Source organism: Erythrolamprus reginae, chromosome 6 (genome assembly GCF_031021105.1).
Source record: "Erythrolamprus reginae isolate rEryReg1 chromosome 6, rEryReg1.hap1, whole genome shotgun sequence".
In the NCBI taxonomy this organism is placed as follows: Eukaryota; Metazoa; Chordata; class Lepidosauria; order Squamata; family Dipsadidae; genus Erythrolamprus; species Erythrolamprus reginae.
The window spans coordinates 81,686,145-81,707,026 of record NC_091955.1 but is presented as its reverse complement, the minus strand read 5'-3'; the positions used below and the strand labels follow the sequence as shown (position 1 = coordinate 81,707,026).

Sequence of the window (20,882 nt, the reverse complement as noted above, 5' to 3'; positions counted from 1 at the left end):
AGCTCAGGTGAACAGAAACCAAGCAGGAAGGACTAAAACAATATCAAAGGGACAATGCAGTCACCCAGTGAACTCAAGCCATGAAACTCCATTGCTGGAAGAGGCAATGAAGGGTAATGAGGGGGGGAGGATAAATACTGACCAATTGAGGCAAGCCTCTTTTCTCGTAAGTAAATTCCAGCAGCTGATTGGACGGACCACTGCAGAGGATGACGGGTAAAATGTTGTCAGGGGGGATCACATGACCTAATAACACAAGAATCCAAGGAAGAAATGAACAAGCTGCTGTTCCTGTTACAGTGACGGTTGGTGGGCCCACACAGGGAGGGCCTTCTCTGTGGCAGCCCCGGCCCTCTGGAACCAAACTACCGCCCAATGTCCATACTGGTCCCACTCTACTGGCCTTCCGAAAAGTCTTAAAGACCTGGCTCTGCCAGCAGGCCTGAGGCCATGAGATTAAACATCTTAGTCCCGGCCAAACCATGATTTGATTGGTATCTATGAATGTATGATTATATTCTTTACTCTAGGAGTTTGTTATTAATATTGATTAACTAGCTTAATGGGATTCTATTGCTTAATATTTGACTTTAATTTTTTGTATTGCTTTATTGTTGTAAGCCGCCCTGAGTCCTATGGGATTGGGCAGCATGTAAGTCAAATAAATAAAAAGGAAGGAAGGAAGGATGGAAGGGAGGGAGGGAAGGAAAGAAGGAAGGAAGGGAAAGAGAGAGAAAGAGAGAGAGAGAAAGGAAGGAAGGATGGAAGGGAGGGAGGGAAGGAAAGAAAGAAGGGAGAGAGAGAGAGAGAAAGAGAGAGAGAGAAAGGAAGGAAGGAGGAAGGAAGGGAGAGAGAGGAAGGAAGGAAGAAAGAAAGGAGGGAAGGAGGGAGGGAGAGAGAGAGAGAGAGAGAGAGAAAGAAAGAAAGAAAGGAAAGAAAGAAAGAAAGAAAGATGCTGAAAGGCTAAACTTTCTAGCTCTTGTACAGAGCTGTCAAACTCACGCCCATGAGCAGGATGCGTCACACACTGGCCACGCCCATACCTGGTTTAGTGAAGGGGGGAAACTCGCGGTACGTCATGTGACAACGCTTGTGATGACATGAGCTTGACACCCCTGCTCAAGTACAATGGTTGAACAAATATAATCCCATGAGATCCGCTTGTTTGTTCTTCCAAGCCATACTCCGTGCAACCTGAAACTAAATTGGTGCTCAACCTTTCTAGTGCCACGAAACTTTAATACAGTTCCTCATGTTGTGGTGACCCCCAACCATAAGTCTAGTGCCTATTCTCCCAACAGAGCTTTAAGCTGATTGGCAGGAAGAGCAGAGGGATACCCCCACTGTAAACACCTGATTGGTTGGATTGTAAAAATATGTTCCAAGGCGCCAGAAGAGAAGCTTTAGTTCCTAACACCATGGGAAATTTGTCTCTTCCCATGGTCTCAAGTGACCCCTGTGAAACGGTCGTTCGACCCCCAAAGGAGTCCCGAACCCACTGCGGGTAAGAAAGAAGAAAGAATGGCCCTAAATAAGAGGACAAAGGCTCAACAGAATAAACGGAGACCTTGTCACTACCAAGGCAAGGATGAAATAAGCAGGACTTGAGCCCAAGCCAAGAATATAACTTTAGAAAAAAAAATCTCAGACAAGTCCTTCCCTGGTGCACGGGAAAATAAAAATGAGGGAAAAGGAGTATTTATGCATATGTTTTGGGAATGCAGTAAAGTCCAAAAATTTTGGAAGCAAATAGAAACGGAAGTGAATAAAATTACGAATAGTGACTGGAAACTAACCAAATGATAAAAAATAGTGAGGTAAAAGAATATGAAGAAATTAAAATTGCAGCAATAGAAAGTGCCCAAGCAACTATAGTGCTTGGGTGGAAAGATGCTAATAAATGGACGATAAAAAATTGGTGCAGGTACATGGTGGATCACATTCACTACGAAATTATTGAAATTAGATTACATAATTATAATGAAGAGAAATTGGCAGCAACAATGAGGCGGTGGGAAAAGGTTAAAAATCATATATTAATACAGTGATATCTCGTCTTACAAACGCCTCGTCATACAAACTTTTCGAGATACAAACCCAGGGTTTAAGATTTTTTTGCCTCTTCTTACAAACTATTTTCACCTTACAAACCCACCACCGCCGCTGGGATGCCCTGCCTCCAGACTTCCGTTGCCAGCGAAGCACCCGTTTTTGCACTGCTGGGATTCCCCTGAGGCTCCCCTCCATGGGAAACCCCACCTCTGGACTTCTGTTGCCAGCCGAAGTGCCTGTTTTTGCGCTGCTGGGATTCCCCTGCTGGGATTCCCCTGCAGCATCGCAAAAACACAGAAGTCCGGAGGTGGGGTTTCCTATGGAGGGGAACCTCAGGGGAATCCCAGCAGCGCAAAAACGGGCGCTTCAGCTGGCAAAAGGGGTGAATTTTGGGCTTGCACGCATTAATCGCTTTTCCTTTGATTCCTATGGGAAACATTGTTTCGTCTTACAAACTTTTCACCTTAAGAACCTCATCCCGGAACCAATTAAGTTTGTAAGACAAGGTATCACTGTATTAGTAAGCGATGCAAATGTAAAAAATAAAATTCAATCACTCTATAAAGAATGAGCAATGTAACCCGGAGCTGAGGTAAGTGAAAGATAGAGAATTGAATCTTCCCGGGTGGAGGGACATATTACCGTATATACTCGAGTATAAGCCGACCCGAGTATAAGCCGAGGCACCAATTTTTGCCACAAAAACTGGGAAAACGTATTGACCCGAGTATAAGCCGAGGTTAGAAAATGCAGTGGCTACTGGTAACTTATAAAAATGGAAAACAATAAAATTACATTAATTGAGACATGTTTTAGAATATTTATTTTAAAGAAAACCAGTAAACTAGCTCTGTAAATTTAAAAGAGGGTAAACAAATTAACAATATTAACAATAAATTAAAAAGTAAAAAAAGTAGCTCGATCAGGAACAAAGCTAAAACCTAAGAGTTAAAATCCTTCAAAACTGGATTCCTTCTCATCATTAATTGGATTTACATTATTGTTCTGTTTTTATATATGCTGTGAGCCACCCTGAGTCCTTGGAGAGGGATTGCATACAAATCCAATTAAATAAATAAACAAACAAACAAACAAATAAATAAGTGTATCCAAAGAAGAGCTTCAGCATTAGCTGCTGTGAGGTTATCAGCATAGAAAACCAAATAGATAGATAGATAGATAGATAGATAGATAGATAGATAGATAGATAGATAGATAGATAGATAGATAGATAGATAGATAGATAGATAGAAATAGATACAGATAGATAGATAGATAGATAGATAGATAGAAAGAAAAATAGTTAGATAGAAAAATAGATAGATAGAAAGATAGACAGATAGAAAAAGAATTCCTGTCTAGCTCTGCCTCATAACACATTATTAGATCCTATCCAAGCAAGGACAGCAACTACCACAAAATACCAATGCAGAGAGAGCAAGGAATAGTTACTCACCATTGCTTTTTTCCCCTCTCGGTTGGAGCAAATGGCTGCCTCTGCTTGAGCTAGGGAGAGGAACTACGGCGTGCGAGAGGGGACAAAAGCTGGTGCCTCCTCGCTCTGGCTCAAGCAATGGCGCCCTTGTGTGGTGACTTTGTCAATGACCCGAGTATAAGCCGAGGCTGTGTTTTTCAGCCCATTTTTTGGGCTGAAAAACTCGGCTTATACTCGAGTATATACGGTATTTTGTTTGGTGATGGTACACACATTTATGTTTGAATTTATGTTTTTTCTTTCTGTAAAAACTTTAAAAAATCAATAAAAATATATTTTAAAAAAAAAGAAAAATGAGGAGGGGCAACACATTAAGATATGCAAAATCTGAAAAAAAGATAAAAGATAAAAAGACAACAAGACCAACAACCCTCACCCACCCAGCCAGCCCCCAATGGATGAAGCCATTTGGAAGGACACAACCGGGTAGGCAAAACTTTGCCCCCATATCACCCAAGCAAGAATCTGGAGCGAGCTCTGCACCCCAGGACTCACCACAGGAAAACTCCTCAATCCTGCCAGCATCAACGCCAGCACCCAAAAGCAGCTGTTGCCGGAAATCAGCCACCTGCAAGGCAGATAGTGAAAATCTTTTTATATTATTATTTTTTAGAAGACTTACACAGCAAGCCGTACTCGGTGTGTTTGGCTATTTGGGAATAAAAGGTGCAAATTCTGCCCTCGTAACCTCATATATGCAGCAAGAGAATCAATTTCGCTTTTTCTGGGGAACCCCATAACCCCTGACTAGTTGGACCCTTAACTCTGCGTTAGTCATCCTGGTATAAGAAGCTTCTCGGGTAGCAATCTGACTCTCAAAGCTGGAAGTGGTGGTTCAAGTATATTTCAGAGGCTCTGCATGTAATAGCTAAGGTCCTTCTCAAGCCTACCTCTATCTGTGATGCAGAAAAGGAAAACTAACACCATTCCTTTTCTGCAATTATTATAATAATAATAACAATAATAACAATAATAACAATAATAGAAGGAGGAAGAGGAGGAGAAGGAGGAAGAAGAGGAAGTAGAGGAAGAAGAAGAAGGAGGAGGAGGAGGAGGAGGAGGAGGGAGAAGAAGAGGAAGAGGAAGAAGAAGAAGGAAGAAGAATAAGAAGAAGGGAGAAGAAGAAGAAGAAGAAGAAGAAGAAGGAAGAAGAGGAAGAGGAGGAAGAAGAAGAAGAAGAAGGGAGAAGGAAGGAGAAGGGAGAAGAAGAGGAAGAAGAAGAAGAAGAAGAAGGGAGGAGAAGAAGAAGAAGAAGAAGGAAGAAGAAGAAGAAGAGGAAGAGGAAGAAGAAGAAGAAGAAGAAGAAGGGAGAAGGAAGGAGAAGGGAGAAGAAGAGGAAGAAGAAGAAGAAGAAGAAGAAGGGAGGAGAAGAAGAAGAAGAAGGAAGAAGAAGAAGAAGAGGAAGAGGAAGAAGAAGAAGAAGAAGAAGAAGGGAGAAGGAAGGAGAAGGAGGAGAAGGAGAAGAAAAGGAAGAAGAAGGAAGAAGGAAGAAGGAAGAAGGAAGAAGAAGAAGAAGAAGAAGAAGAAGAAGAAGAAGAAGAAGAAGAAGAAGAAGAAATGTCTTTCGACTGCCAAAGTTCAAGTGGGAGGCAGAGTTGATAAGATAGAATCCCAAACCAATAGTTTCAAAGCCAGGAATTACTCACAGGATTCTTTAACCCTATAATTGTCCAGAACTGCAGCAAGATTTGTTTAAGCAATAGGCAAAAACTCTTCACGCGCTCTCTTCCTTCGAAAGATCAAACATTGAATTTCTGCAAAGGGAACCTCCCAACTTCTCCCCCTTATATACACCCTGGGAGTACAGACTGTGCATAGCTGTGCTCAAGTCCTCCTTCTGAGCCTGCCTAACTGCTCCTGCCTCTCCCGCATCCTTCTCACTCTTGCATCCAGGATAGGGTCCCTCATCTCCCCTTCCTCATCAGACCCAGGCAAAGCCCCAGTTGGGGGTTCTATAGCCTCTGCAGGCTCCTCACACCCAATCTCTCCCTCCTCCTCACTGTCTGACTCCTCTGAACAGCCACACAGACCAACCATGCCCAGTTCATCTCAGAGGACCTGGCTGGGATCAAACCACAACACCCATCACTCAAAGGAAGTAGGAAGATGCCCAATTAGCCACTCACCGGCTGCATGGTGCCCCCAGCGATGATTACAGCTCGACATTCTTTCAGCACCGTGGCAAAATGCACTGCTGGATTGAGCAAAAGGAACTTGAGGCTGCTCAAGGCTAAAGTACCTGGAAAAATGAGCACATTCAGAGGCAAGTTAGCAATTAAAAGCATTGAAATATGGAAACATAGAAGATTGACGGCAGGAAAAGACCTCATGGTCCATCTAGTCTGCCCTTATACTACTTCCTGTATTTTATCTTAGGATGGATATATGTTTAGCCCAGGCATGTTTCAATTCAGTTACTGTGGATTTACCAACCACGTCTGCTGGAAGTTTGTTCCAAGCATCTACTACTCTTTCAGTCAAATATATTTTCTCACATTGCTTCTGATCTTTCTCTGAACTAACCTCTGATTGTGCCCCCTGTTCTTGTGTTCACTTTCCTATTAAAAACACTTCCCACCTGAACCTTATTTAATCCTTTAACATATTTAAATGTTTAGATCGTGTCCCCCCTTTCCCTTCTGTCCTCCAGACTATACAGATTGAGTTCATGAAGACTTTCCTGATAAGTTTTATGCTTAAGACCTTCCATCATTTTTGTAGCCCATCTTTGGACCGGTTCAATTTTATCAGTATCTTTTTGTAGGTGAGGTCTCCAGAGCCGGGGTGGCGCAGCAGGTAGAGTGCTGTGCTGCAGGCCACTGAAGCTGACTTGTAGATCTGAAGGTCAGCGGTTCAAATCTCATCACCGGCTCAAGGTTGACCCAGCCTTCCATCCTTCCGAGGTGGGTAAAATGAGGACCCGGATTGTGGGGGCAATAGCCTAGCTCTGTTTTTAAAAAGTGCTATTGCTAACATGTTGTAAGCCACCCTGAGTCTAAGGAGGAGGGAGGCATAAAAATTGAATCGAATAAATAAATAAACTGAACACAGTATTCCAAATGTGGTCTCACCAGCGCTCTATACAGCGGGATCACAATCTCCCTCTTCCTGCTTGTTATACCTCTAGCTATGCAGCCAAGTATTCTACTCGCTTTCCCTACCACCTGACTGCACTGTTCACCCATTTTGAAAGGCAACCCAAAATGCAAGGGGGCTTTCCACCCATCTTGCTACTGTCTTGCTACTGTCAATTTACTGGAAATGAAACAGTGGAAATATTCTTAAGAGAAAGAAGACAACAAAAGCAACTGTGGTTGGTTCCCAGGGGCTAATATGGGAACATCACTTGATTAAGTTACGACCATACTTAATGAAGTAATTTAGTAACCAGCAATAAATACCACAACCTCCTTAATATTGCTACAATCCCAGGATAGAAAATTAATAAGGTGCAGTAATTTAGCAATGCTTGGAGAATAATATTTCCACGACTCAAAACTGCAATCGAATTGTTTAGGTAAGTGCTCCTATGAAAAAGCATCAAGTGTTCACATAAATATGGATTATTATTATTATTATTTTAACTTTCAGAGGTTTCCTCCCCATCCGGGGAGATACAGTAATACCTTGTCTTACAAACTTAATTGGTTCTGGGACGAGGTTCTTAAGGTGAAAAGTTTGTAAGACGAAACAATGTTTCCCATTGGAATCAATGGAAAAGCGATTAATGCGTGCAAGCCCAAAATTTACCCCTTTTGCCAGCCGAAGCGCCCGTTTTTGCGCTGCTGGGATTCTCCTGAGGCTCCCCTCCATGGGAAACCCCACCTCCGGACTTCTGTGTTTTTGCGATGCTGCAGGGGAATCCCAGCAGGGGAATCCCAGCAGCACAAAAATGAGCACTTCATTGGCAACGGAAGTCCGGAGGTGGGGTTTCCCAGTGAAGGGAGCATCAGTGAAATTGCAGCATTGCAAAAAACACCGAATTCCTCAAAACCCCAGCTCCGGATCTTTGTGTTTTTGTGATGCTGCGATTTCACTGAGGCTCCCCTCGCTGGGAAACCCCACCTCTGGACTTCCATTGCCAGCGAAGCGCCTGTTTTTGCGCTGCTGGGATTCCTCTGCTGGGATTCCCCTGCAGCATCACAAAAACATGGAAGTCCAGAGGTGTGGTTTCCCATGGAGGGGAGCCTCAGAGGAATCCCAGCAGCACAAAAGTGGGTACTTCGCTGGCAATGGAAGTTCGGAGGCGGGGCATCCCAGTGGCGGTGGTGGGTTTGTAAGGTGAAAATAGTTAGTAAGAAGAGGCAAAAAAATCTTAAACCCAAGGTTTGTATCTCGAAAAGTTTGTATGACGAGGCTTTTGTAAGACAAGGTATCACTGTATAGACAGACCACACTTAATGACTGCCCTGTTTAGCGACTGTTCAAATCACAATGGTCTTGAGAAAGGTACTTTGTGAGATAGAGGGACGGTTTTAAAAAACTGATAAATAAATAAAAGTAAATTAACTTTACCACCAATCCTGACATTTATGACAACTCCAGCATCCCAAGATCACATAATTGCTATCTACGTGCTTCACAACCACTTCCAACAAGCAGAATCAATGGCAGTCAAATCATAAGCCACAGACCCATGATAAGCAGCCGTGGTGGCACAGTGGTTAGAATGCAACATTGCAGGCTACTTGTGCTGACTGCCAGCTGACTGCAATTCGGCAGTTCAATCCTTGCCAGCTCAAGGTTGACTCAGCCTTCCATCCTTCCGAAGTGGGTAAAATGACCCAAATTGTTGGGGGCAATATGCTGACTCTGTAAACTGCTTAGAGAGGCCACTAAAGCACTATGAAGCGGTATACAGTGTTCCCTCGATTTTCGTGGGTTCTAACTTCGCGAAAAGCCTATACCACGTTTTTTCAAAAATATTAATTAAAAAATACTTTGCGATTTCCCCCCCCTATACCACGGGTTTTCCTGCCCGATGACATCATGTCATCGGCAAACTTTCGTCCGCCTTTAATAATTTTTTAAAAAAATAAACTTTAATAAATAAACATGGTGAGTAATAATCTAAATGGTTGCTAAGGGAATGGGAAATTGTAATTTAGGGGTTTAAAGTGTTAAGGGAAGGCTTGTGACACTGTTCATAGCCAAAAATAGTGTATTTACTTCCGCATCTCTACTTCGCGGAAATTCGACTTTCGCGGGCGGTCTCGGAACGCATCCCCCGCGAAAATCGAGGGAACACTGTATAAGTCTAAGTCAATGGTTCTTAACCTGGGGGTCAGGACCCCTTTGGGGGTCGAACGACCATTTCACAGACAAATTTTCCATGGTGTTAGGAACTAAAGCTTCTATTCTGGTGCCTTGGAACCTATTTTTACAATCTGACCAATCAGGCGTTTACAGTGGCCAATCAGCTTAAAGCTCTGTTGGGAGAATTGGCGCTAGACTTATGGTTGGGGGTCACCACAATATGAGGAACAGTACTAAGGGGTCACGGCATTAGAAAGGTTGAAAACCATTAGTTTAAGTGATATTTCTATTGCTATCGCTCACTTACCCACGAGCAACTTACCGTATTTAATGACCACATGGGAAGTGATGTTGTAAACCTGTAACCAATCATGCAGAGTTTTGTTTGGCGACCCTGTTGTTTTAGTGATGGAGTTGCCGATCCCAGATGCGGCTGGTAAACAAGGGCTACATATAATGGAATTACCTTGAAATAATTCAATATCTACAGATGGGCTTATCAAACACGGATGTACAATACCTTGCCTGCTGAGAATGACTCTCCCGTCTTGGTTAGCATTTGTGAGCGCCGCTAGGAAATTTTCAATGTGCATTAGGGGAGATGCCATTTTGGGGTGGTCGTCCTCACTTTCCCCAGAGGTTTGCAGAGCCCCTGCAGATCAAAAGTCAAAAATTAGGACTGACTGTAGTATGCATGGTTTTTTTTAATGATCTTATTGTTTTATTGATTTTATGCCTGTATTTTTTTTTTAATCGTTATTGTATCTATAATTAGTGTTAGCCGCTCTGAGTCCTTTTTAGAGTGAGTGGCATATAAATACAAACAAACAAACATACATACATACATACATAGGTACGTACGTACGTACATACATACATACATATATACATAGTCAACTTCTCATTTGGAAAGGCAACTTCTCTCCTGCAGAAGATCATCTCCTAATTCTTAACTTCCACAATCAATAATAATAATAATAATAATCATCATCATCATCATCATCATCATCTGTGCCACAGCATCATGTCTATGCTTGTAGTCGCACAGACTGACTACAAGCATAGAGATGATGCTGTGGCACAGATGATCCACTGGAGCTTGTGCCGGAACTACCATTTACCAGTGGCAAAGAACTGGTGGGATCATAAGCCCGAAAAAGTGGTCGAAAATGAGCAAGCAAAACTACTGTGAGACGTCCGACTTCAGACTGACCGAATTCTGAAGCATAACACACCAGACATTGTGATCATGGAGAAAAAGGAAGTATGGATCATCGACATCGCAATCCCAGGGGACAGCAGAATTGAGGAGAAGCAGCTGGAGAAATTAGTGAAATATGAAGATCTAAAAATCGAGCTGCAACGACTCTGGCATAAGCCAGTGAAAGTGGTCCCAGTGGTACTTGGCACGCTGGTCGCAGTGCCAAAGGATCTCAGTGGACATTTGAAAACCACCGGAATTGACAAAATCTCCATCTGTCAATTGCAAAAGGCCACTTTACTGGGATCGGCAAACATAATTCGCTGCTACATCACGCAGTCCCAGGTGCTTGGGAAGCGCCGGACTAGTGATGAAATACGAAATCCAGCATAGTGATCTCATTTGCTATGTTGTATTGACATAATAATAATAATAATAATAATAATAATAATAATAATAATAGTAGTAGTAGTAGTAGTAGTAGTAGTAGTAGTAGTATAAGATTTGTATGCCGCCCCTCTCGAGACTCGCAAACTCAAACAAGTAGCATATCCAATTTATGTCTAAATGTGTGTTAATAGAAAAAAGGCTGCAGACGAGACGCTAAATCAACATTCTTGCAAAAAAAAAAGGTTTTGCATTCTTGTTCCAGAACAATTTATCAAGGCAACAATAAATTACCGTAGCAAGAAAAGTCAAACTCTGATTCTTCGTTGACTTTCAAGAGACAGGTAGAAAAATGACTTTTTCTATGTATTATTTATATTAATATAAATATTTATAGGGATGCAGTGGCTCAGTGGCTAAGACGCTGAGCTTGTTGATCAGAAAGGTTGGCAGTTAGGCAGTTCGAATACCTAGTGCTACATCATGGAGGGAGCTCCTGTTACTTATCCCAGATTCTGCCAACCTAGCAGTTCGAAAGCACGTAAAAAATGCAAGTAGAAAAATAGGGGCCACCCTTGGTGGGAAGCAGTGAAGGGCTTCCAAAATGTTAACTACCACACTGTGGACGTGGCTCACGCCCTGTATTTTCTTTCAACATCTTTCAGTGCAAATTGGGGGCTCTGGGGTGGAGCTCCATTTTCGTTACCCCACTGCGTTCTCTCCACCTGTCCTGGCAGTAGGCCACCTTTGGTGGGAAGGTTATTTTATTTTATTTTATCATTTCATTTCATTTCATTTCATTTCATTTTACTTCACTTCACTTCATATCACATCACATCACATTATATTATATTATATTGATTGATTGATTTGATTTGTATGCCGCCCCTCTCCGGAGACTCGGGGCGGCTAACAGCAATAATAAGACAGCGTATAACAATAATCCAATACTAAAAACAATTAAAACCCATTATAATAAAAAACCAAACATACATACATACAGACATACCATGCATAAAATTGTAAAGGCCTAGGAGGAAAGGATATCTCAATTCCCCCATGCCTGGCGGCAGAGGTGGGTTTTATGTAGCTTACGAAAGGCAAGGAGGGTGGGGGCAATTCTAATCTCTGTGGGGAGTTGATTCCAGAGGGCCGGGGCCGCCACAGAGAAGGCTCTTCCCCTGGGTCCCGCCAAGCGGCATTGTTTAGTTGACAGGACCCGGAAAAGACCCACTCTGTGGGACCTAACTGGTCGCTGGGATTCGTGCAGCAGAAGGCGGTCCCAGAGGTAACCTGGTCCCTGAGATAATCTGGGTTATGACCACACGACCACAAAGACGTCTTTGGACAGTGCTGGCTCTTCGGCTTTGAAACGGAGATGAGCACCACCCTCTAGAATCGGGAACAACTAGCACATAGGTCGGTCTCCTCCTGAATGGCATCCGCTATCAGCTGTAACTTTGAACAGTCGCTAATTGAACTGTTGTAAGTTAATGAATGCCTGTATTTTTATTTATTTTATTTATTTATTCAATTTTTTTTAATGCCGCCCTCCTCCTTAGACTCAGGGCGGCTTGCAACATATTAGCGATAGCACTTTTTAACAGAGCCAGCCTATTGCCCCTACAATCCGGGTCCTCATTTTACCCACCTCGGAAGGATGGAAGGCTGAGTCAACCTTGAGCCGGTGATGAGATTTGAACCGCTGACCTCCAGATCTAGCAGTCAGCTTTAGTGGCCTGCAGTACTGCACTCTACCCACTGCGCCACCTCGGCTCATTATCATTATTTATGTCTTGCCTCCTTCCAATTCTGAACACTGCCCAAAATTGCTTTGTAGCCAAACTCACCTTCTTTTTCTGGCCTCTTCTTCAAGGTTTGCAAAAAATTCTGCAAACCAGACAACTTTGAGTCGTCTTTCCTGGGTTTGAAAACTCCGTATCTTTCCACAAATCCCAAGAGCTGCAAGACAAGGAAAAGACCAGAAGATATTATTTTAAATATTTAAATGTAAACATTTCCCTGTTCGTTAATCACTCCTGCAAAGGCAGGAAAGAAGGAAACATTGGGAAAACTTGTCTTCCCAAGGGAGAATAACATACATACCAGTGGTGGGTTGTAAATTATTTTGCCACCGGTTTGTGCACGAGCTCATGCGCAATGCTTCTGCACATGTACAGAAGTGTCCTAGGTGGGTGAGTGGAGCCTCCTGCCACGGGTGCTACTGGTTTTAAGAACCTGTCCAAACTGGGAGGCAACCCATCTCTGGTGCATAGTCCAGGAACCATGGAGAGATTCAGTTGATTTATAAAGGGCCACACAGATAGTCTTCAACTTAGAACCACTCATTTAGTGACAAAGTTACAATGACGTATGACCATTTTTCACTCTTACGAGAGCCTTACTCACACAGTGATTAGAGTGCAGTACAGTACTGCCGCCTTTTGAAACAGCCGGGGGGGCTTCTCAGCGTTCTCCCGAAAGCCAAACCCAGAAGTTTGGCAAAAGTTCGGCTTCAGCATTCGGGTGGCCGCCGAGAAGCCCCGCCGCCCAGCTGTGACTTTGCCAGAAGAGCTGCAGAGCTGTCGGACGGTTGGGAGGCTCAAACGGAGGTGGGGAATCCCAATAGGGAATTCCATGGGCGGAGCTTTGACGTCACGGAGACGTCCTTCCTAGAGTCCACGTTTCGGCCGGCCAGGAAGGACGTCTTCATGACGTCAAAGCTCCGCCCATGGAATTCCCTATTGGGATTCCCCACCTCCATTTGAGCCTCCCGACCAGCCGACAGCTACGCGGCTCTTCTGGCAAGGTGACAGCCGGGCGGCGGGGGCTTCTTGGCAGCCTCCCGAACCCGAACGCCGAACTTTTTCCAAACTTCCAGGTTTGGCGTTCGGGCGGCGGGTTCGTAAGGCAAAAAAGGTTTGTAAGAAGAGACAAACATTTTCCAAACCCCGGGTTCGTATGTCGAAAAGTTTGTATGACGAGGGGTTCATATCACGAGGTACTACTGTAATTCATTCCCATTCACACAGCAAGACATACTACACTTGTCGGCCAGGGGGCTAGGGTCTAATGGCCCCAAGCCATTGAAGCATGCCTATGCTCAAGTGATCAAAATTCAGATGCTTGGCAACTGACTCAGATTTATGACGGTTGGAGTGTCTTGGGGGGTCACGTGATCACCTTTTTTGACCTTCTGGCCAGCAGAGTCAATGGGGAAGCCAGATTCAGTTAACAACCGTGCTATTGACATAACCACTTCGGCGGTTCACTTAACAACGGTGGCAAAAAAAGGTCATAAAATGAGTAAAACTTAATAAACGTTTCGCGTAGCAACATAAAGATGGGGCTCAAATGTGGTTGTACATTGAGGACTGTCTGTACTCTGTAAGTTTGATTTAATTCAATATATTTAGCTGACTTTTAAATTCAATTATAATTATTTTCCTGCCATAGATTTGATAAATATTTCCTTCCACACAATAAGACTGACAGTAAGTAAGGGAACGTCTTTAGAAAAACTTGGGGAGCCCTATCCCAACTTTTCACAAGCTCCACACGGTCCATTCTTGAATCTCTGCATAGGAAATAGCTAACCAGCTTAATCCAATTGATCTGACTCAATCTCAGGCAGTGTTTTTCAACCAGTGTGCCATGGCACACTAGTGTGCCGTGAGACATGGTCAGGTGTGCCGTGGGGAAATTAAACATGGGTCCCCAAACTACCATTCCTGCCAGAATATCCCTTTTGTGTTCATCGAAACAGTCCCAGGTTTCACACTAAGTGAGTATAAATACGTTTAGAAACTATATTATTAACTATATGCATATTATTTATTTATTTATTCATTCATTCATTCATTTATTGGATTTGTAAGCTGCCCGTCTCCGTGGACTCGGTGCGGCTAACAACAGTGATAAAAACAGCATGTAACAATCCAATACTAAACAACTAAAAAACCCTTATTTATAAAACCAAACATACATACAAACATACCATGCCTGATGGCAAAGGTGGGTTTTAAGGAGCTTACGAAAGGCGAGAAGGGTGGGGGCAATTCTAATCTCTGGGGGGAGTTGGTTCCAGAGGGCCGGGGCCGCCACAGAGAAGGCTCTTCCCCTGGGTCACGCCAAACAACATTGTTTAGTCGACGGGACACGGAGAAGGCCAACTCTGTGGGACCTAACTGGTCGCCTTCTGCTGCACGAATCCCAGCGATTCATGCAGTTTGATTTATTTATTTTATTTTATTTTATTTTAATTATTTATTTAATTCATTCATTCATTCATTCATTCATTCATTCATTCATTCATTCATTTATTGGATTTGTATGCCGCCCCTCTCCGGAGACTCGGGGCGGCTAACAGCAACAATAAAACAGTGTACAATAGTAATTCAATACTAAAAACGATTAAAAACCCATTAATATAAAAACCAAGCATACATATATACATACCATGCATAGAATTGTAAAGGCCTAGGGGGAAAGAGGATCTCAATTCCCCCATGCCTGACGGCAGAGGTGGGTTTTAAGTAGCTTACGAAAGGCAAGGAGGGTGGGGGCAATTCTAATCTTTGGGGGGATATGTACTGTGTTAGAGTGTTATATTGTGTCGTTTTGGTTGGTGGTGTTCCCCAGGATTTTGTAATTGTAAAAAATGTGCCGCAGCTCAAAAAAGGTTGAAAATCACTGATCTAAGGCAACTTATGTTCCTACACCCCATGGAAAATTCCTGAAAACGGACCCCCAAAAGGTACTTAAGGGACACGGAACCAGACTTTTTATTCTGTTCTGTTGATGCACTACCTTCTTGCTGATGCAACTTTTCTCACAGTAACGCTGAACCTGTTGAAAAAAAGAGAACATGCACATGAAAAGTTTCCTCCTTGTCTGAACAGGTTATCCCCAGTTTTAACCTTCTTTGCCAGATTAACACAATTTATCATTCAGTCTACACTTCATAGAAGCAGAGAATCCAGCCGTCCTAGAACTCCTTCATGACTTACAGAAACTCTTAAAAGATTACTCCGTCTGGAGGACAGAAGGAAAAGTGGGGGGGGACATGATCGAAACATTTAAATATGTTAAAGAGTTAAATAAGGTTCAGGAGGGAAGTGTTTTTAATAGGGAAGTGAACACAAGAACAAAGGGGCACAATCTGAGGTTAGTTGGGGGAAAGATCAGAAGCAACGTGACAAAATATTATTTTACTGAAAGAGTAGTAGATGCTTGGAACAAACTTCCAGCAGAAGTTTCCACAGTCACTGAATTTAAACATGCCTGGGATAAACATATATCCATCCTAAGATAAAATACAGGAAATAGTATAAGGGCAGACTAGATGGAGCATGATTTAGATTAGATTTAGATTTATTAGATTTGTATGCCGCCCCTCTCCGAAGACTCAGGGCGGCTCACAACCACAACAAATACAATATACAAAGTGCAAATCCAATATAAGTTAAAAAACACATTTAAAACCCATAAATATTAAAAACGATCATTACTACACACCATTCTCATATATTACAATCAGAAAAAGGTGGTGCTGGGGGGACAAGATAGTTTTTTCCCCCATGCCTGGCAACATAGATAGGTCTTCAACATCTTGCAGAAGGCGGGAAGAGTAGGGGCAATTCGAATCTCCGGGGGGAGTTGATTCCAGAGGGCCGGGGCTGCCACAGAGAAGGCTCTTCCCCTGGGTCCCGCCAAACAGCATTGCTTAGTCGACGGGACCCGGAGAAGGCCAACTCTCTGGGACCTGATTAGCCGCTGGGATTCGTGCGGCAGAAGGCGGTCCCGGAGGTATTCTGGTCCGATGCCATGTAGGGCTTTATAGCTCATTACCAATACTTTGAATTGTGACCGGAAACTGATCGGCAACCAGTAACGGCCGCGGAATGTTGGCGAAACGTGGGCAGATCTTGGAAGCCCCACGATAGCTCTCGCTATGAGGTCTTTTCCTGCCGTCAATCTTCTATGTTTCTATGTTTCTAACGTAATGGAACTGAACATTTATCAGGCTCCCGTTGCAGCTTGAGAAAAAGAGAGACTGTGCTAATCAACAGCCATAAGTGCTGGATTCACACAATGGACAAAATTGCTTTTTCCAAATTATATTCCAGAGATGTCCTTGGTTCCAACGCTATGATTTTTTTTGCCTATCCGTGATGGGTTGCTACCGGTTCAGAGCAGTTCGCTGGCGGCACCATTCGGCAAACCGGTTAGTAATGGCTGGCTTGCCATGCACCCAAACTGGTTCCCGAGTTGCCGCTGCTGGAAAGCAGCTGGCAACGAACCCTCTGAACATGCGCAACGGCTTCTGCGCATACACAGAGAGTCAATGCCTGGATATAACGCATGTGTGCACTTCCGAACTGGTAGGGAAGGTAGGACAAACCCATCACTGTTGCCCACACATACGCCCATACGTATGTCTTAGCTATTAATAAAAATATAATTTAAAATCTGATCAGGGTGTAAAAAGGAAAAGGAAACACCACTTTGGAGGCTCTAAGCTAAGTTCTGGCTCCCTACCAAATTCTAAACTTTGGTGGAAGTCAGGAAGCTCTTTACCTTGAAGAGATTGATGTTGTCAATTTGACACTGGAACAAAAAGTCATTGATGGATTTCAGCTGCACCCCTTAGAGAGAGAGAGAGACAAAGTGGGGGGAAAGTCATTTTTTAAAAATCTGGTTTGCTTACAACAGATAAAGACTTGTTTTTTTCAGATCAGTACAATCATCTTCTTAAAGCCCCATGCTGGCCAAACCATGACAATGTACACATTTTCTGGAGTCCCACCCACAACTTACCTCCTTCTTGTATGCTCTGCGTATTTGGATTCTGATTTACATTTCCTGGAGAGAAGCAGAGCAACAATGATCATGAAATTATTTCCACGTGGCATTATAGGCTAAACTACATATCATAATAATAATAATAATAATAATAATAATAATAATAATAATAATAATAATAATTTATTAGATTTGTATGCCATATCATATGCACTGCTCAAAAAAATAAAGGGAACACTTAAACAACACAATATAACTCCAAGTAAATCAAACTTCTGTCGGATAAACATATATCCATCCTAAGATAAAATACAGGAAATAGTATAAGGGCAGACTAGATGGACCATGAGGTCTTTTTCTGCCACCAATCTTCTATGTTTCTATGTTATATGAATCCAGTCAAAGAATACAGAGCAGAAATCAACTATAGGTTTTGGCCAGCAAGCAACTACAAAATTGTTGTGATTCAGCCTGAGGCTGCTCAGGGACCAGCTGTGTCTCTGCTGGCTCCATGCCCGGAGGAGGATGACAGCGCAGAGGAGGGGGCTGAACAGTCGGACGGAGGAGAGGAGAGTCAGGAATGGGATGAAGGAGAACAGCATGAGAGCCCCGGGGGGGGGGGAGCTCTCCCCTGCCAGTAGTTTGGAGTCATTAGGTGATGACGCACAAGCTGTCATTGACATGAGACAGAGACGTTCACAGCAACGAAAGGAGCAGTTAAAGAAATATTTTCACCATTGAATTAGAAACAGCTGGGTTTGGGTGTGGTCCTCGTCAGCAGGGTTTAAAAGGCAGGCAAGGCCTTGCAGCCATGTGGAGTGTTATCAATTGGAGTTGCGGTGACCCGTTTTGATTCTCAGCGTCTCTGATCTTGGCTTGTGGCCTAGCAGTCTGGAAGACTCGTGGGAGGTGTTTGTTTGCTGTTTACAGCCTTGGCTTGGCAGCAAGAATTCTGTATTGCTGCATGGACTTTTGGCCTTCGTGAATATATCTGAAGATACAGCATTTTCCTGTTTGTAAGGACATTTTCTGTTACCTGTGTTTTTCTTGAATTTTATAAAACTGCCTTTGCCTTTTACCAGTGTGTCTGACTTCTCTTTTTGGGTTGGTATTGGCTTCTGGAGTGACCCAGACAGAACAAAAATGAAACTGGCTTTTTACATTTTAGTCTTTAGTTTTGTTTTTAACATAACCTCATCCCCTAAGAGGCAAGTATTCTTTTTCTGCTATGTTAATTCAAACCTACACTTCAAATAGTTTCCAATTTGCTTGTAATTACATTTATTGTATTGGTACATGGATTTTAAAAAAAATTAAAACAAGCAATTTAGACTTTGAGTACATTAAGCTGGTAGCAAGATCTGTAAATATGCAACACTAATGCAATTATAAAGCATCTATCCAGAGCACAAGTATACACCTGAGGAAAAACAGGCATCGGAAGGCAGACAGTAATTCCATTACAGCATTGCTTAAAATCAGAATTTCATCCTTCATTTACTTTGTGTTTGTATCTATTCTGTTTGGGATGAGCAAAAATGGAAGGAAGCAAAGGCTTGTCGGAGAAGTTAAAAATGGTAATGATCAAAGGAAGGTTGGCTTGGGGATAAAGAGACCAAACAGGGTTGCCAAAACCCTGTTTGCTTTTTCTAGCAATCTACTGCATTTCCTAAAGACAGACTGATATCTCTGCGGTCCATATAGTATCAAATTAATTAATGTTACGTTCTTTGGTGCAAGTCGGACGCATAAAAAGTGGAACTGAGCTTGATGCGACATTCTACATTATCACAGATAATCCCCACTCGGTTAAAGACCTTGGTATACTAATAACAACAGATTTAAGTGCCAAAGCCCACTGCAACAATATAGCCAAGAAGGCTTCAAGAGTTGTAAACCTAATCCTACGTAGCTTCTGCTCTGGCAATCTCACGCTACTTACCAGAGCTTACAAAACTTTTGCCAGACCCATCCTCGAATACAGCTCATCTGTTTGGAACCCATATCGCATCTCAGACATTAACACCTTTGAAAATGTCCAAAGATACTTCACCAGAAGAGCCCTTCACTCCTCCACTCGAAATAGAATACCCTACGAGACTAGACTTTCAATCCTGGGCCTAGAAAGTTTAGAACTAAGACGCCTTAAACAAGATCTAAGTATTGCCCACAAGATCATATGCTGCAACGTCCTGCCTGTCGGCGACTACTTCAGCTTCAACCACAACAACACAAAGGCACACAACAGATTTAAACTTAATGGTAACCGCTCCAAACTTGACTGTAAAAAATATGACCTCAGTAACCGAGTTGTCAAAGCGTGGAACTCATTACCGGAATCCATAGTGTCATCCCCAAGCCCCCAACATTTTACCCTTAGATTATCTACGGTTGACCTATCCAGATTCCTAAGAGGTCAGTAAGGGGCGAGTACAAGTGCACTAGAGTGCCTTCCGTCCCGTCCTATTGCTCTCCTATATATCCTATTCCTTTCTTCTATTCCTATATCTCTTCTTCTATTCTTTCATTGATATGTTCTATTACTATATCTTCTTTTCTATTATTTCTTAGATATACAGTGTTCCCTCGATTTTCGCGGGGGATGCGTTCTGAGACCGCCCGCAAAAGTCGAATTTCCATGAAGTAGAGATGCAGAAGTAAATACACTATTTTTGGCTATGGACAGTATCCCAAGCCTTCCCTTAACACTTTAAACCCCTAAATTACAATTTCCCATTCCCTTAGCAACCATTTAGATTATTACTCACCATATTTATTTATTAAAGTTTATTTAAAAAAATGTTTTTTAAAGGCAGACAAAAGTTTGGCAATGACATATGACGTCATCGGGCTGGAAAAACCATGGTATAGGGGGAAAAAATCGCGAAGTATTTTTTAATTAATATTTTTGAAAAAACGTGGTATAGACGTTCCGCGAAGTTCGAACCCGCGAAAATCGAGGGAACACTGTATTTTACTATGAGTATCTCCTCTATAACCTTCATCATGTATTTTACTATGTGTATATAGATATATACCCACTAAAACCCTCATTGTGTATTGGACAACATAAATAAATAAATAAATAAATAAATAAATAAATAAAATAAATTCACCTGCAGTAGTTGTATCGGAAAAATAATACAGTGGTATCTCTACTTAAGAATGCCTCTACTTAAGAACTTTTCTAGATAAGAACTGTGTGTTCAAGATTTTTTTGCCTCTTCTTAAGAACCATTTTCTACTTAAGAACCCGAGCCTGGAAAAATTTCCCAGGAAATTTGAGAGCGGCAAGAAGGCCCGGCCAGTTTCCTGTCGTTCCCCCCTTTAATCCCGGCCATCTCAGGCTTTTCTGGGCTGTCAGAGGAGCCTTTTGGTGGCACTTAAAGAGGCTTTGGCAGTCCAGAGTGAACAAAGCATTTTCCTTTCTCTGGGCACTTGGAGAGGGAATATACCTCTGCCAGCACCCTGAGAAAAGAAACGCTCCTTTCACTCTGGGCAGCGACTGTCCTCTTCCTCTTCTTCCTCCTCCTCCTCCCACCCAAATTCTGAGCTTTTATTTCTTTCCTAATGGGGTTGCAAGTATTATTTGCTTTTACAATGATTCCTATGGGAAAAATTGCTTCGACTTACAAACTTTTCTACTTAAGAACCTGGTCACGGAAGAAATTAAGTTCTTAAGCAGAG

The 20,882-nt window shown here is 42.6% G+C and overlaps 1 protein-coding gene across 3 annotated transcripts in view; it reads right to left on the bottom strand.

The window, feature by feature from the left end:
* DDX11 (DEAD/H-box helicase 11) overlaps window positions 1-20,882 on the bottom strand; it is a 67,221-nt gene that overhangs the window by 17,276 nt on the left and 29,063 nt on the right. For all 3 annotated transcript variants that reach the window (XM_070756443.1, XM_070756441.1, XM_070756442.1), the window contains exons 13-20: window positions 17,211-17,255; window positions 16,971-17,038; window positions 15,201-15,239; window positions 12,242-12,353; window positions 9,324-9,455; window positions 5,674-5,786; window positions 4,043-4,115; window positions 143-246 (exon numbers count right to left, since the gene is read on the bottom strand). In XM_070756443.1, the coding sequence (XP_070612544.1) occupies window positions 143-246; window positions 4,043-4,115; window positions 5,674-5,786; window positions 9,324-9,455; window positions 12,242-12,353; window positions 15,201-15,239; window positions 16,971-17,038; window positions 17,211-17,255 (686 nt within the window). The remainder of the gene's footprint in view (window positions 1-142; window positions 247-4,042; window positions 4,116-5,673; window positions 5,787-9,323; window positions 9,456-12,241; window positions 12,354-15,200; window positions 15,240-16,970; window positions 17,039-17,210; window positions 17,256-20,882) is intronic.